This window comes from Manis javanica, chromosome 7, assembly GCF_040802235.1.
Source record: "Manis javanica isolate MJ-LG chromosome 7, MJ_LKY, whole genome shotgun sequence".
Taxonomy (NCBI): domain Eukaryota; kingdom Metazoa; phylum Chordata; class Mammalia; order Pholidota; family Manidae; genus Manis; species Manis javanica.
The window spans coordinates 6,965,368-6,983,064 of NC_133162.1; the positions used below are offsets into that span (position 1 = coordinate 6,965,368).

Below are 17,697 nucleotides of genomic sequence, written 5' to 3' on the forward strand. Positions count from 1 at the left end.
CCCAGTGTGAGGGACTGTTCCTTGGCACACTCCACCTTCTCCTTGGTGACAGGCAGCTCTGCTGGGATGGAGCTTCTCCACCCCCCACCAAGGATCCTGTTGCCCTGGGTGATCAGAGGTGGTGCCCCACACAGCCTTCAGGACTAAACAGCCAGAATGAGTCTGGAGCCAGAGAAGGAACTCTATATAAACCCTGGGTTTTTCCAGGGCTCCATACCAACAACTGTTTATAGCATTCATCATACACAGCAAAAACATCTTAAGTGTTGGCAAGACACCAGATTGAAGGTGGCCTTATCTTTCATGGGTGCTTCTTAATTAGAACCTAATGCTTTTTAAGACCCATTCAGTCACATTCAAGTTTGCTTTCTGAAGCATCTAGTCTAGAAAAGATCAAAACCATTTGCGCAGGGCAGAACTGATTGGCTGTGGCATTTGGTGGTTTTAATACTCTGTAATGAGGTTACTTAGGCTCTTGGGTTTTTGAATCACTCTGCACATGGATTCCCATCTGTCTTTTACCATATACAATCACCAGTGGTTGCTTAAAGATCTTGGAACATCTTGTATAGGAGGAGATGCACATTCAGTCCTAATCGGGATTTATGTGAGCTGGAGAGGCAACTGTTGATGCTGTTTACCTCTAGGGACTTGTTACTGGGCTTCTGCCTGCTGAGTCAACAGAAACGTGGCCTAGAAAACATTCCTTTTGGTTGGAAGGTGACCTTGCTAGGGGCCTTTGAGATCCTTGCCTAGAACACGGGACTACCAGTATTTCATTGCGGCTATAACACCCCTTCCCTGCCCAGACCTTTGGCCCATAAAATCTCTCCCATTATCCTGCAGAATTACCAACAGCAGTCAGACCCAGAGGCAGATGAATCTTCAGGTTCACCAGTTGGGAGCAATCTCCTAGAACAAGTCACCATCTACTTAGGACTTGGTACAGGTGAGAAAACTGGAGCACAGAGAGGTTAGATGTCTTGGACAGGCCCGGTGCTGGTTAGGGGCAGAGCTAGCTTGATTCCAGGTGGCTTGACTTAGTACTCTTCCACAACAGTCTGATCCCATGATTGTCATATTTTGGGAGTGTGATAGGGCATTCATATCTCTGGGTAAAAATTCCCATGTCCACCCATGACATCAAGTCCAAAGAAGCTATTTTCAAGACAAGCCTAGCCATACATGGAATTAGCCTTCTGATTGGGAAGCTAAATAATGTGACAGGCTGTCCTACCCACTTCCCAGATCTGCCCGTGACATGGAGAGATGGAGTGATTTGTGTATTTGCAATGAGCCGTGTCAGCTTTCGGTGTCTAGTTTGGTTTCCCTTCCACCAGCCTTTTTCCAAAGTGCAGTACCTTGAATAGCTTTGTCGGGAAACAGAATCAACTGAGTAAATTTAAAGATAACTGGCTTTATTCATGGATTCACGAAGTGGGCAGCATCCCATGAAGCAAATAGAAGGAGCTCCAAGGAACTGTACGAAACGGAAGACTTTTATTGGCAAAAGGAGGGTGAGAGGAAAAAGTTAAAAGGGTGAGTTATTTCAAGCAAGGTGGCCTTACTTTAAGGGGAAGGCAGGTGGTCTTATCAGTCACATGACCTGACGAGCATTGATCAGCACATTCCAGACTGATTGGTTTAATTATTCCGCTCATGGGAAAGGCCGAAACTGCAATTAGGTTAGGGATTAAGTGTCTATGAGGCTTGGGAAAAGTAATGCCCTTTGGGGTTTGTTGTTACTATTTAACAGCCCTTAAAGAGCAGTCCCCAAATGTACTGGCACTTAGGTGGGCATCACGTGGAAGAGGATGCGACTGACCCGGGCTGGAGGAGCAGGAAGGACGCAAGGCCCCGCGGGCCCACACCTGGGCTTGGGCCTGAGGACCCAAGAAGGCCCAGCCTGGAGAAGCGGTCCCACCCCGACCTCGGGACCGACGGACGGCAGGGTTGGGGGAGGCGGGAGCAGTAGAAGTGGCCGCCTCCGCTGGCTAGAGGCGCCAGCCCGGAGTCCGCTCTGGCCGTGTTACGTCTCTATGGTGGCCGCGACGGCCTACCCCGGCGCGGAGCAGCATGAGTGCGGGAGCCGAGGGCGCGGAGGGTAGTTGTGCTGTGCCTGCCGCGCGGTCCCCAGGGGGCAGTCCCGGAGGGGATGGCTTCTCCCCGTCGGTGCTGGGGACCCGAGAACAGTGAGTATGAGGTAGTGCCGGGAAGTGTGAGCATCGCTGTCCGGACTGGGCCCCCGGGAGAGGATGGAGGGATGGGCCCTGGAAGATGAGGGGAAGCTTGGTGGGCGTGCCGGCAGGAGCCAGAAGGGCAGCCTTGGGCCCGGGTAGGGGGATTGAATGGATGGAATCTCGGGGGGCCACCCTGGGGGCGGTGAAGAGGCCCCTTAGCGGCTGACGTATGAGGGGCTCGTGGTGTGCGCGGGACGGGCTCTGAAGCCCTTGGGGAGGCCTTTAGGGGCAGGCTTGGCGGAAGGGACAGAGGGCGGGACTGACGCACGGGGGTGGTAGGCGCTGGAAAGAGGCCTGGGAGAGCCGCTCTTACGTGGCGGAGCTGGGAGCGGGGGATGGAAGGTGGCCTGAGCAGGGAGCGAGGAGAGAGCGCATCTTGGAGCAGGAGGAAGCGATCTGACCCAGAACAGAAGCTCAGCAATTATTTAATGACTTAGGAGATGAATGAATGAATGACTGCGGGGAAAAGTAAGGACGAGAGGTAACCTGGAGGGATGAGAAGGCACTGGGAGTCTAAAGAGATGAAGTAAAGATAAGTGATGGGGGAGGAGGAACTAATAACGAATAAAAGTAAATCTCAAAACTTTACCTTGAGGCAGTGCTTATCTTTGGTGAGTTCTCTTGTGAGTAACCACTGTATTAGAAAATTTTGCGTCTGCACATTTTAGACTGAAGTGTACTGTAATGACACTGTGCCTGCACGGTCAAGTTTTGGACTTGTGCTTGGGGTTTAGGGACCCCCTGGACAAATGCTTTGTCTTTTTTTAACGCTATTAACATTAACATTTTTAATGTGTCAGATACTGTTCTAAGTGCATTGCATGTGTAAACTTATAATGCTTGTCTATGTCTTACATTCTTTTAGCTCAGGATTTGATGAGATTGAGCTATGTGCACTTACTGATAACACTAATCATGTTTTAAAGTTCTGTTCTAAGTATTTCTGGAATGTATTAGAAACATTAATTCATAATACAGTTTGATTCAAGAATCTTGCTTTGCATTTGATTATCTATATAGCTGGGATGCTGTCTATGAGAGAGAACTGCAAACTTTCCAACAATATGGAGATACAGGAGAAATCTGGTGAGTTAGGAAAAATAATGGAATATGATCCAAAGATTGTGTGTGTGTTTGTATGTATGTGTGTATCCTTTAAGTCCTTACTCCAAAGAAAGCCTGAAAATCTTGGAAACCCTGGATTGATTTTGGCTTTACTGGGTAGATATAAAGAATCTTTCTCTCCTCTTTATTAATGGCCCAGGTGTAAATTTGATTAGAGTACAGTATCCCCGTGTTTAAAGTGTGCATTCTTCCACTTAACTTTTACAAAAGACCTACCGGTGTTTGCTCACCAAAAGAGATCCAAAGAGGATTTTGCTTTTATGGAACAAGGGAAAATAGTGTTCTGCCAGCCATTAGAGAGGCAGCATGCAGCCAGAGCCGTGAGCGTGGCCCTGCCAGGCTCCTTCCCCAGGAACTAACTGCACTCAGCATCTCAGCATTAAGCTGCCGTAGCTTTGAAATGTATCTGTGAGCATCTGTGCTTTACCTTGATTTATTTTGTTTATCTTTGAGCAAGATATGTCCTAAGACATCAGAAAAGTCTTAGGTTATTTTTTGGGATCTGGTAACACCAAGACATTTTCTCGTGTAAATTAGTCATAATTGCTTCTTTGCTTTATGCTATTTTGGTTTAGAAAAGATTTCATGGGAATGTTCTGCTTTTCCATAGCAGGGGACACCTGTATTAGGAAACTATTCGCATCCTAAAATTGTCCTTTTTCAATAAATAAAAAACTTTAGAGCCCCCAACATGTACTCCTGTTACTACTGATGTAGAGTAACATTAGTAAGTAAATTACCAATTTTATTCTATTCTATTCTTGAGGATATTTTGTCCTAAATAATGGTAGAGGTAAGCCTTAAGCAGTCACACATACTACTTTCAAAAAAGACTTAACTGAGCATGTTGAACAAGCTGTTTAAATGAGATATAATTGTGACCTTTTCTCTGTATCCCTCTATTACTTGATTAACTGAATATCTGTTTCTAATAGGTTTGGAGAAGAGAGTATGAATCGACTAATAAGGTGGATGCAAAAGCACAAGATTCCATTGGATGCTTCAGTGCTTGATATTGGAACTGGAAATGGTGTTTTCTTGGTTGAACTTGTTGGTACTTTTAGTATTCATGTATTAGAGCCAAATTTTAAAATGAAATTTAAAAAAAGTCTTGCAATTGAGGGTACTACCAATCTAAATCTAAAGTAGTAAAACAACTATACTATTTACTTTGAGAAGTTATGCGGTACAGATGGGAGGCTGCATGGATTGTGAGAAAGCACTCAAGGAGAAGCCAGGGAAGCTGATTCCCAGTCTTTGCCCTTCCATAACCTTGACCTTGAGCAAGCCACTTAATTTTTCTAGGCTTCAGTTCTTTCCTAAAGATTTTGACCAGGTTATCTCAGTTTCTAGCTCAAAACTCTGAATATCTGTCTGTATAAAAGGAAGATGCCATTTTGCATTTCCAATAGGACATATATACCTTATCTTAGGCGAGCATATGGTTTGAAAAGAGCATTTTGTCCATGGAACTGAGTTTTGGTACAGATTCTATGTCTAGTACCACCATCACAGTTGTGTACCTATAGTGTGTTCATTTCTGTGCCACGTCCTGTGGAGGAAGTACAAGAGTTAGGCTTCATCCTTGATGGTTTTACTGTCTTAATTTGTGAGGATTTATCCATAATTATTGAGTGAACTGCCATGTTCCAAGCCTTGTGCTTGAGAAGGTAGACCTTGTGCTTGAGGTGTTCACAGGATAATAGAGAATGGACTGACATGTAGATAAAAAGTTAACACTGTAGCTTAATGTGTGCTCTAATAGATATACTCTGCAAAGAAAAGGGGTGATTAACTTTGACCAAGAGGGATAGAAAGGGTCTTGGAGGAGCTAATATCCAAGTTGGGTAGTAATTGCAAGGGCAGGATGTGGGGAATGTGGGTAGCTTGCAAAGAGGGGGAGAATTTCAAGCAGTGGAAACAGTATTTTAAGACATGAAGGTCTGAAGCAGAGTAGCATGTCCTGGGCCTATAAATAATTCAGTAAATTAGAATAAAGTGTATGTATGAGATGGACTGAGATGAGGATTAAGTTGAAGGTAGGAGCTGTATCATATGCCATACCTAAGACCTTAGATTTTCCTTCAGCAGTATTGTTCATTTTTGTATCAATGAAATATGATTAGAAAAATTTGTAGTGAACTTTTCTGAAATATTGAGGTATAGTATATGTACATAAAAGTGCACAAATCAGGAGTATGGCTCAATGAATTATCACAAAGTGAACACACCTATGTAACTATCACCCTGGTGAAGTAGAATATTACAGACTCCAGAAACTGCCCTTGACTCCCTACCAATCCTCTCTAAGTTACTCCCTCTTTCCTCTTGAAAGGTAACCACTGCCCACTAATCACTAAACAGAAATTTTATCTCAGATGAATTTGCCTAATTTTGAATCTATAAGTGGAAGTCTTCAGTATGTGTTTATTTCTAGTGTCTTTCACTCAGCCTGTGAGATTCACTCAGTTATTGCCCGTAGTTGTTCCTTTTCAGTGCTGTATAAGATTCCTTTGTGTGATTGTACCACAGATTTATTTATTCATTCTATTTACCTGTAGATTCTTTTGGACTTTAATAGTTTACTTGTAGAGGCTAATGATTTATCTTTTGAGACTAATAGTTAACTATAGGTTCTTTTAGATTTTCTACATACGTATTATACAAACTGTGAATAATGACAGTCTTGTTTATTTCTTTTTGACCAGTCCTTTATAACTTTTCCTCCCTTATACTGTCTAGGATCTCCAGTTGAATGCTGAAAAAAAATCATGGCAGAAAGCATCCTTGTCTTTTTTCCCTTTTTCATATTTCACTCTTAGGTATGATGTCAGATTGTAAGTTTGTGTTTGTTTTATAGATAACTCTGTATCAGATTAAGGAAGTTTCTTCCTGTTCCTCCTCAGCTTTGTGTGTGTGTGTGTGTGTGTGTGTGTGTCTTACAAATCTTGTTTATCCTGTATCTTTTGAGATAATCATATGAATTTTCTCCTTTAGTCTATTCATGTTGTTGAATTTATAATTTTCAAGTGTTAAGTGCATTCCTGGAATGAACCCAGCTTAACATTTCTTGGAATCAGTTTGTTAATATTTCATTTAGGATTTTTGCAACTTTGTCCATGAGAAAGATTGTTCTATAATTTTTCTTATAGTATCCTTGTCAAGTTTTGGTATTAGGTTCTGCTGACATTAAATGAGAATGTATTTTTTGAAAGAGTTTGTTGATGATTGGTGTTTTTTTTCTTCCTTGAATGTTTGGTAAAATTCACTGGTGAAGCCACCTAGATATGTCTCTCTTGGAAAGCTATTTGCTCTTTTAATGTGAACTTATTAAATGAAGTAGAAATACACATGTAGAAAAGTGAGTAGGTCATAAGTTTACAGCTTTTACAAAATAACACCTTTGTGTAACTCACTAACCTGATCAAGGAAGAAAACATTGTTAGTTCCATAGAGGAAGCCCCCTTGTGCCCCCTTCTACTCATCCCTTTCTAAAGGTAATTACTATTTTGACATCTATTGTATATGTTAGGCTGTTTTTGATATTAGCTGTACTGATTTCTCATGGTTTTAATTAGCATTTCCCTAATGACTATTGATGTTGCACACCTTTTCGTGTGCTTGTTTGCTGTGTTTGTCTTTGGTGAAATGTGTGTTCAATTTTTTTGTTTTAAATTAATTGTGTTGTTTGTTTACTTATTGGTACGATTTGAGGATTCTGTTCTGGATATAATTTGTCAGGTATGTGATGTACAAATGTTTTCCCCATTCATTGGCTTGTTTTTTTCATTCTCTTACCAGTATCTTCCAAAGAGCAGAAGTTCCTGATTTTGATGAAGTCCAGTTAAATTAATTTTTTCTCATATACATTGTTCTTTTGCTACAGTAATGAAGAACTGTGCTTAACACGTAGTCATATAGGTTTTTTCCTAAAAGTTTAGAGTTTTGCCCTTTACATGTGGATGTATGATTGATTTTGAGTTAGTTTGTGTATAAGGGTTGAGATACTTTTCTTTTTTGCATATGAATATTGAGTTGTTCCATCCAACATTTGTTGAAAAGATTATCGTTCCTCCATTACACTGAGTTTGGTTTGTTTTTGGCTCAGTATAAATTGTATTATGGTCTTATTAGGTATGCACTTAATTTTTTTGATTTGGCTTGTTTTGCTGAATATGAATTTGTGAGGTTATCCATGTTCACTCATGTTGCGTGTAGCACTAGATTCCTTGTTTTGTTTCATTGCAGGATAGTATTCTACTATATGAGAATGACACTATTTAGTCATTCATTATGCATTCATTCTCCTGTTGAACATTTGGACTGTTTCCAGTGCTGCATTATTATGAATACTGCCAAACAGTTCTCCAAAATGGTTGTACTAGTTTACCCTCCTTCAGACAGTGAGTGAGAATTCCATTTGCTCTACATCCTTGCCAACTCCTGATCTTGTCAGTTTATAGAATTTTAGTGATTCAAATAGGTGTGTAGTGATATCTCATGGTTTTATATTCGTGAAGACTGAAAATGTTGAGAATGTTTCCATATGCTTTTTGGCTATTTGGGTATTCTTTTTTGTGAAATGCCTGTTCAGGGTTTTTTTGCCCTTTTCAAAGTGGGTTGTCTGTCTTTTTCTTAGTGATTTGTAGTTCTTTACATATTCTGTGTATGTGAGCTTTCTGTTTCAAACACCTTCATCTAGTCTGTGGCTTGCCTTTTACTTTTTAATAGGATTTTTTGATCAACAGAAGTTATTGAATTTTACTGAAATTTATTTAACATATCATTAAAAAAAATGATTAGTGCTTTTGAATAGGGATATTAAATCTTTGCCTACCCTGTTATAAAGATATTTTTCTGTGTGTTCTTTTAGAGAAGCACTATTGTTTTTCTTTTTACATTCACTTCCCAGTGAACTGTTTTATATGTTTGAGGTAGAAGTCGAGCAACTTGTGACTATCTAACTTACTCAGCACCATTTATTGAAATGCCCATCCTTCCCCCCATTGTACAGGATGGCACCTCAGTCATAAGCCAGGTAATGGTAGATAAGGGTGTGTTTCTGGACACACTTTCCTTTGGGTCTGTTTGTTCTTACGCCAGTTCTATACTGTCCTAATGGCTGCAACTTTATATGTCTTCCTCTTTGGTTAATATAAAGCGGGAAAAAAAAGTGATCAGGAATTTTGATTAATATTACATTGAATTTAAAGATCAGTTTGGGAAGGATTTACATCTTTGTGGCATTATGTCTCTAAGTCTGTGAACATGGTCTGTTCCTCCATTATTTAGTTAACTTCTTTCAATAATATTTTATATTTTTCTCTGTAAAGATCTTACAGGTTTTCTTTGATTGTTTTCTGTTTATTGTTGCAGATGTTGTGCTTAAGAAATTGCATTTTTAATAGTTTGTTGCTAGTACATAGAAGTACAACAGATTTTTGTATTTAGCTTATATCCAGTATTTCACATGTTAATTCTAGTAGTTTATAGATTCTTTTGGATTTTATATATATATATATATATATATATATATATATATATATACACACAGTAATATATGTGTAAATAATAATTTTATTTCAATTCCAATCTTAATATTTTGTTTATTAAAATGCTATGTCCTCTCTAGTGTAATATTAAATAGAAATCATGAAGGTAAAATAGTCTTGAAACACTGCCTGTTGTAAGAGGGATGCTTCTAATATTTCACCATTAAATGTAATATCAGCTCTAGGGGTTCTTAGAGTCTTTATCAGATTGAGGTTACTTTATATTTCTAGCTTGTTAAGTTTTCATCATGAATGGGTGTTGAATTTGAACAGTTGCCCTCTTTGATAGCTGTTGAAATGATCAGATGATTTTTCTTCTTTATTCTCTTAATGTTGAATTGATTGATTTTTGGTGGGTCCTCAATTTTTTTTAAATTGATATTTTTATTTAGATAATTTTAGTGATTGTTCAGTGTTAAAATATTTAGATAATTTTAGTGATTGTTCAGTGTTAAAACAAATTTCCATTCCTTAAGTAAACCAAGTTTGACTATGGTGTATTATCCTTTTCATATATATATACTGTTGAATTTGATGTGGTAGTGTTTATTTTGCGTAGGATTTATATAGCTTCATGAGAGAGATTAGCCAGTAATCAGTAATTTTCCTTACTTGCAATTCTCATGTAAGGTTTTTGTACCAAGGTTATGCTGGCCTCTTAAAATGAGATAGAAATGTCTCTCTTTATTCTTTGAGAGAATTTGTGTAAGACTGGCTTTGTTTCTGTCTTAAATGTTTGGAAAAATTCATGGTGGTATCTTCTGGATATGGAGGGTTTTTTTGTAGGTTTTGAGTCAGTTTTGTGATTTTCAAGAAATTTATCCATTTACCTAATTTAAAATTTTTTATTGGCTTGATTTAAAAATCATCCTGTTGTAAAATGGGCTTTTGTGCATTACAGTTCTATGAATTTTAGCACATGTAGAGATTCATGTAATCTCCATCACAGTCAGGATGCAGAAAAGTTCTGTCCAAAAAACTCTCTCATGCTATCCTATATAAGCCATACCCTTTACCCCTGGTAGCCATTAATGTATTTTCCATTACTAGGTTTATGTTTTTAAGAGTGGCTTATAAAATGGAAATGTAGTATTAATAACCTTTTGAGACTACCTTTATCTACTCAATAATGTTTTGAGATGCATCCACATTTTTGTGAATAGTCATTACCTTTTATTGCTGAGAAGCATTCTGATTTATGGATATATCACAGCTTGTGTATCCATTTATCTGTTGAAGGACATTTGAGTTGCTAGCTTTTGGAAGTCACGAAAAAAGCTATAAAGATTTGTGTACAGAATTTTTTTTTGTGTGAACATGTTTAATTTCTTTAGTGTAAATATATAATTAACTTTATTTAGAAACTGCCAAGCCATTTTCTGAGGTGTTGTATCATGTTGCATTTGCATTTTACATACATGAGCCATGTGTGATAGTTCCAGTTGGTCTGTATCCTTGCTAGCATTTGGAATTGTCAGTATATTTCTATTTTAGCCATTCTAATATGTATGTAGTGACATCATTATTTTAGTTTGTATTTTCCTGATGGTTAATGATACCAAGCATGTTTTCATGTACTTACTTGCTATCTGTATATCTTATTTGGTGAGGTTTCTATTCAAGTCTTTTGCTCATTTTTAGATTGAATTGTTTGGATTGAATTTTTTCTTACTGTTGAATTTTGTGAGTTCTTTGTATATTTGGATAGAAGCCTTTCCTCTGATATGTGATTACAAATATTTTCTCCCAGTCAGAAAGTTGCTCTTTTCATCCTCTTAAACAGATTTTTCAAAAAGCAGAATTTAGAGTAAAAATTTATAATTTTGAATAAGTCCAGTTCATTGAGTTTTTCTTTGATGTATTGTACTTTTGGTGTCATGTCAAGTAACTCTTTACCTAATACCTTTTCTCCTTTTTTTCCCCTAAAAGTTTTATTTTTTTACATTTGGATTTAGGATCCTTTCTGAATTAATGTTTGTATAAGATATGAGGCTTAAGTTGAGATTCTTTTTTGGTTGAGAAAAATTCTTAAGTTGAGATTCCGTTGGTTCTAATAGCATTTGTTGAAAAGACTATCCTTTCTTCATTGAATTGCCTTTTCACCTTTGTCAAAAATCAGTTGGCCATGTTTATGTGGGTCTATTTCTGGGCTCTGTTTTGTCTCATTAATATGTGTCTGTCCCTTTGTTAACACCATACTGTCTTGATTAATGTAGTTTTTTTTAATAACTCTTAAAGTTGGGTAGTGTGATTCTTCCAACTTTATTCTTTTCCAAACTTTCAAACTTTTTTTTTGGCTTTTCCAGTTCCTTTGCCTTTCCAAATAAATTATAGAGTCAATTTATTTATTTATCTACAAAAGAATCTATGCTGAAAATTTTATTGGAATTGAGCTAAATCTGTAATTTGAGGACAGTTGACATCTTTACAATTCTGAGTCTTCCATTCCATGACATATCTCTTCATTTACTTAGGTCTTCCTTCATTTCTTTCATCAACATTTTTTAGTTTTCAGATACAGATTCTGTACATGTTTTATAGACTAATACTTATACATTTCTCTCTTTTTGGAGTATTTTAAAGGGTATTGCTTTTTAGAATTCAGTTTCCAATTGTTTACTGCTATAAATTTGGTGTTTGTATGTTGGTCTAGTATTCTATAACCTTGCATTTATTAGTTCTAGAAGTTTTTTGGTGGATTTCCTGGGATTGTCTATGTAGACAATCATATTATTTGTGAATAGGCGCAGTTTTATTTCTTCCTTTCCAATTTGCATGCCTTTTATTTCTTTTTCTTGCCTAATTACACTAGGTAGGGCTTCCAATACAATGCTGACTAGGAGTAGTGACGATGGAACATTCCTTCCTGTTCCTGCGTTAGGAAAGCGTTCAGTTTTTCACCACTAAGTATGATGTTAGCTATAGGAAGCTTTTAGATGCCCTTTATCAGGTTGAGGAAGTTCCTTTCAATTTCTAGAATGGGTGTTGAATTTTGTAGAAAAAAAATTTTTTTGCACCACTGAGTATGATCGTGAGGTTTTTCTTCTTTAGACTGTTAATGTGATGCATTTTATGATTTTTAGATAATGAATCAGCATTGTATTCCCAGAATAAAGCCCCATTTGGTCATAGAGTTTAATTTTGTTTATATGTTGCTGAATTCATTTTGTTAATATTATGTTGAGAATTTTTATGTCAGCGTTTTGAGAGATACTGGTCTGCAGTTTTCCTTTCTTGAACTATGTTTGGCTTTGGCCTCCAGGCATTGCTGACCTCAAAATAAATTGGGAAAAATTCCCTTTATTTTTTGAAGATTTTATTTTTGAGTATTTGGTAGAATTTACAATGAAACTATTTAACCTGGAGATTTTTGAAATTTTAAGATGTGAATTTAATAGTTACAGTCTTTTTTAGGTTATTTCATTTGAGTGAGTTTGCATGGTTTGTGGTTTTTGAGGAATCTGTTTGATTTTGAAACGGTGTGAGTAGAGTTATGCAAAGTTTTCTCTTAGTATCCTTTTAATGTCTGTGGGGTCTGCAGTGATAATCTCGTCTTTTATTCCTAATATTGGTAACTTGTATCTTTTCTCTTTTTTCTCTTGGACATTGATACTAGAGATTTAAAAAAAAATCTTTCTAAAAATCAGCTCGTTTTCATCGAATTTCTCAACTGTTTTTGTTTTCATTTTCATAGAATTATGCTCTGTTTTCATCATCTTGTTTTTAATTTATTTTTGCTCTTTTTTCCTAGCTTCTTAAGGTAGAAGCCTAGATTATTGATTTGAGGCTTTTCTTCTTTTCTAATATAAACATTTAATGCTATAAATACTATGAATTTTCCCATTAGGAAAATTTCACAGTGGCTGCTGCACCCCAAGATTTTGGTATGTTGTATTTTTATTTTCATTCATCATAAAATATTTTTTAGCTTTTTCTCTTTGATCCATGAATTATTTAGAATTCTGTTATTTAATTTCCAATTGCTGAGGTTATTTCTCTTACCTTTCTGTTTCTGACTTATAGGCTAATTTACTTATGGTCAGAAAACATACTTGGATTTCAATTCTTTCAAATTTGTTTAAGTTTGTTTTATGACCCAGGATATAGTCCATCTTGGTAAATGTTTTATGTACACTTAAAAAATGTATCTGCTATAATTGGGTGAAGTGTTCTAAGAATCTTTCTTGGTCCATTTTTGTGCTGGTGGTGTTTAATTCTCTATATTTGCTGAATTCCTATTAATTCTATTAATTGTGGAGATAGTGTTGAAGTATCTGACTGTAATTGTGTATTTGTCTATTCCTTTCATTTCTGTCAGTTTTTGCTATATGTATTTTGAAGCTCTGTTGTGAGGAGCATACACATTAAGGATTTTGTGTGTGTGTGTGTAAGAGTGTGTATGTATTGACAAATTCGACCCCTTTGTTATTATATAATGTTCCTCTTTAACATTGGTAGTTTTCTTTGAGTTTTACTTTGACTGGTGCTCATATGTAAGCCACTTCAGCTTTCTTTTTTAATTGAGATATAATTCGCATACTGTGAAATTCACCCTTTTAAAGTGATATGTTCACAAATTCATACAACCATCACCACTATCTTAATTCTGGAAAATTTCATCACCCCAAGAAGAAACCCTGTACCTGTTATCATTCAGTCACCATTCCTTCCTCCTGTCAGCTCCTGGCAACCTCTGTACTACCTTCTATCTCCAGATTTGTCTACTTGGGACATTTCATGTAACTGGAATCATAGACTGTATGTAGTATTTTGTGTCTGGCTTCTTTCATTTAACATAATGTTTTCAAACTTCATATATCAATACTTCATTCCCTTTTTTTTGCTAAATAATATTCCATTGTGTGGATATACCACATTTTTTTAATCCATTCATTGACTGAAAGATATTTAGGTAATTTATTTTGGCTATTATGAAAAATGCTGGTGTGAATATTTTATGTAAAGGTTCTAGGTGGACGTATGTTTTCATTTCTCTTGGGTATATACCTAGGGTCATATGATTATCCCAGATGATCTTTGAGGAATTGCTAGACTGTTTTTCATAGTAGCTGCACTCTTGCACATTTCCACCAGCAATATATGAGAGTTCTAATTTCTCTGTTTCCTCACTAGCACTTTTTACTGTCTTTTGATTATAGCTATCCTAGTGAGTGTGAAGTTCAACTTTTTTAAGTTAGTTTTTGCACGGTACATCTTTTTCCATTCTTTCACTTTAACCCTGCCTGTATCATTATGTTTGAAATGGATTTCTTATAGCCAGCGTGTGGTTGGATTATGTTTTTTATCCATTCTAACAATCTCTATCCTTTATTTGGTGTATTTATATTTAGAACATTGACATTTAAGGCAATTATTGATATATTTGGATTTAGGTTACCTATTATTTGTTTTCTCTGTTAAGTTTTTCTTCCTTCTCCTCTTCCACTTGTTTTGGTTTATTTGAGCATTTCTTAGTATTCTATTTTAATTAAAATAAATGTGTTTGTGTATATATCTTTGCATAGCATTTCCAGTGGTTGCTATAAGGATTTGACTCTATCTCTTTGTGTGGTTTTCTTTATTGGTTGGTGTACTGACTATAATATACATACTTTTCACAGTTTACTTAGAATCAGTGTTTTAAGGGGAATGTGGAAATGTGAAAAACTTTACTACATATTATTTTTTTACTTTTCCTCTTTATATTGTAATTGTCTTAAATATTACCTTTATGCACATTGAAAATCCTATCACAAAATGCTGTAATTTTTCCTTTCAAACATTAAATATATTTTAAAGCACTCGATAGAATAACAGCTAATTTTGTTTACTCAGATATTTACTTTTGCTGCTCTTCCTTCATTCCTGGTCTTCCAAGGTGTTTTGTTTTGTTTTGTTTGGTGGTGGGATGCGTTTGGGGGAAGGTTTTCTGGCAACACATTTTCTTAGTGTTCCTTCAACTGAGAATGTCGTATTTCATCTTCATTCCTGAGGGATATTTTTGCTGAATATAGAATTATTTTCATACAGAACTTTAAAAATATCGTATCACTTCTTTCTGACCTCCATGGTTTCTGATAAGAAATCTGCAGTTACTTGAATTGTTGTGTTCCTGAAAGTAGTGCATCATTTTTCACTGTTTTTAGTCAGTAATTTTTAGTTGTTTGTTCATGTTGTGCTGCTGCTTGGACTTCTGTGTGCTTATTTGGGGTTTGCTGAGCTCTTTCAATCCAAGGGCTTAAGTGTTTTGCCAGAGTTGGGAACTTTTCAGCTTTTATTTCTTCAGATGTTTTTTTTTTCTGTGTCACACTCTTCTGTTCGACTGTAAATATCAGTGTTAGACCTTTTTATATCATCCGTCCCACAGATCCTTAAGGCTCTGTTCATTTTTTTACAATTATTTTCCTCTTGATGAATTTGGTAATTTTTGTTGATGTGTCTTCAGATTCACTGACTTTCCTTCCTTCATTTCTATTCTGCTTTTGAGTCCACATATTGCAGTTGATGGATAATTTCTTAAGGCTCTTTCAGGTTCTCCCTACACCTTTTCTTTATTTAACTTTTTGATTTGTTGCAGAAGATAGTAGATTAATTCCAAATGTTTTTCCACTGTGTGGCTTTTCTAACTGCATCTCTGTTGTAACATTTAACTTGTTATTGGTCCCCTATATTTTCTGTAGGTTGGAAGTCAGATCTAGAATAAGTGTCCGTAAACTACAGTTTGAGGATTAAATCTGGGCTTCCCCTGTTTTTATAAATAAAGTTGAACAATGTAAGGGTTGGAGTGCCGACCCCCAACACAGTTGAAAATTCATGTATAAATTCTGACTCCCCAAAAGCTTAACCACTAATAGCCTACTGTTGATCAGAAGCCTTACTAATAGCATAGTCAATTAACCCATATTTTGTATGTTATATTTATTATATACTATATTCTTACAATAAGTAGAGAGAAGAAAATGTTTTCTCAGATTGTCACAAGTTTCCCCCAAATTTCCAGTACATTTATTTTAAAAAATCCATGTATAAGTGGACCTGTGCAGTTCAAACCCATGTTGTTGAAGGGCCAACTGTATTTATTGAACCACAGCCATGCTTATTCATTTACATATTGACCGTGGCTGTCTATGTGCTGCATGGTGGAGCTGAGTGTTTATGACAGAGATTGTATGACTGGCAAAGCCTAAAATATTTATGCTCTGTTCTTTTAAAGAGGAAGTTTCCTGACCTCTGATCCAGAGATTTTTATTAAATTTAGTTTTTTCTTTAACAAGTAAACTTAATAGTTTGTGGCGTATACTTGTCTTTGTGGCACAAAATGTTTTGTTATGTGATGCTAACAGCCATGTTGACATTCACTACTTTTTCGCCTATGAAAAAGATCACCTATGTTTTTGATGGGCTCTTACTATATTTTTGGCTGTGCATATAATTTTAGATTGGCATTTTTCTTCCATTGTCTTTTGTCTTCCATACCTTACTACTCATTGTCAGGCGTCAATCTTATTGTTGGTCTTTGAGGGTAATCTGTTCCCCTGTATTACCCTACCTCCACTCCCTGGATGCTTTTGAGATTTTTCTGTTTTTTGTTTTTATCAGATATATTATACTGTTCTGATTTTCTTTGTTTTTATCATGCCTTGGGTTTATAGAGCTTCTTGAATCTGTGGCTGGGGTCTTTTGTTGGTATTAGAAAATTCTCAGGCATATGCCATTTTCTTTTTTGCTCTGTTACCATTTCCTGTCCAATATTTTGATTATATATATATTTTAGATCATATAATCTGTGCAATACTATGTCTTTTATGTTCTTTCTTGTTTTTAATTTTCCATCCTTTTGTCATTCTGTGCTTAACAGGGGTGTTTTTTCTGACCTTTCTTCCAATTCCCTATTTTTGTGTGTATGTGTTTACTCTGCTGTCAAGTCCTCCTTGAATTTAGTAATTGCTGCATTCTTCTGTTATTTGCTTGGTTATTGTAGTTTTCAATTCTCTGTCAAAATTCTCCAAATCATCATTTATTTCAGTTGTTTTAAAATTTGTTTCTGATCATTATTTTATTTGGGTCTCCTGTGGGTCTTTTTCTTCTGCCAGTTCCCCCACCTTGGTTTTTGGTCATTTATTGTTCCCTTGACTGCTTATTTTTCACTGAGTGCCACAAATTAAGTGTGAAAAATATTGGTGATAGTTTGAGACTTTGGATGATTGTTCTAGAAACCTAAAACATCTACATATGACTTTCATAAATTCTGCTGGAAGAGTAAACAGACATGGGAAAAGAGGGAGCTGGTGAGTCAATTAATAGAATCACCCTGGGTTCTAAGTCTGCTAGAGAAGGAATTGAGGGAAACTGAGAAAAAAGGCAGATCTCAAAGAGCATGGAGTGACTGAGGCACCTAAAAAAATTAGAGGTTGGGGTCAGAGAAGGGATAGCAGAGCTAAAGACTAAAAATAAAAATCAAAGGGAGCAAAATGCTCTGTGGAAAATGATTGGTGTGTTTACTTGAGCATAGATTAGGGGTCTGTCACTTAGGGTCTTGCCAGTGGGTTTCAGCCCCAGGTAAGTTCACTATGGATTCAATGAGACCGAAAAATGACATTGGGACGTTGTTGGGGTGAAAGGTTTATACCCAACTTACTCCCACAGTGGCAGGTCAATCACTAGAATCCCATCCACTCAGCAAGTCTGCGTGCAGCAAGCTTGTCTCTGCCTTTGGGCTCCTCTGCACCCACAGCCGTCTCAGTCTCTGTCCTCAGCACTGCCTCCACTCCAGTCTCTGC

At 36.6% G+C, this 17,697-nt stretch overlaps 1 protein-coding gene across 4 annotated transcripts in view; it reads left to right on the plus strand.

Annotated features, from left to right (window-relative positions):
* The first annotated feature begins 1,814 nt into the window (after positions 1-1,814).
* The window catches only part of EEF1AKMT2 (EEF1A lysine methyltransferase 2), a 73,503-nt gene continuing 57,620 nt past the window's right edge, over positions 1,815-17,697 (plus strand). The window contains exons 1-3 of one of the 4 annotated variants that reach the window (XM_037011198.2): positions 1,815-2,192; positions 3,261-3,326; positions 4,301-4,415. In XM_037011198.2, the coding sequence (XP_036867093.1) occupies positions 2,077-2,192; positions 3,261-3,326; positions 4,301-4,415 (297 nt within the window). In that variant the 5' untranslated portion in view covers positions 1,815-2,076. Of the gene's footprint in view, positions 2,193-3,260; positions 3,327-4,300; positions 4,420-17,697 lie in introns of all 4 variants that reach the window. The other 3 variants (XM_017647918.3, XM_017647911.3, XM_017647925.2) reach the window with 3 other exon arrangements.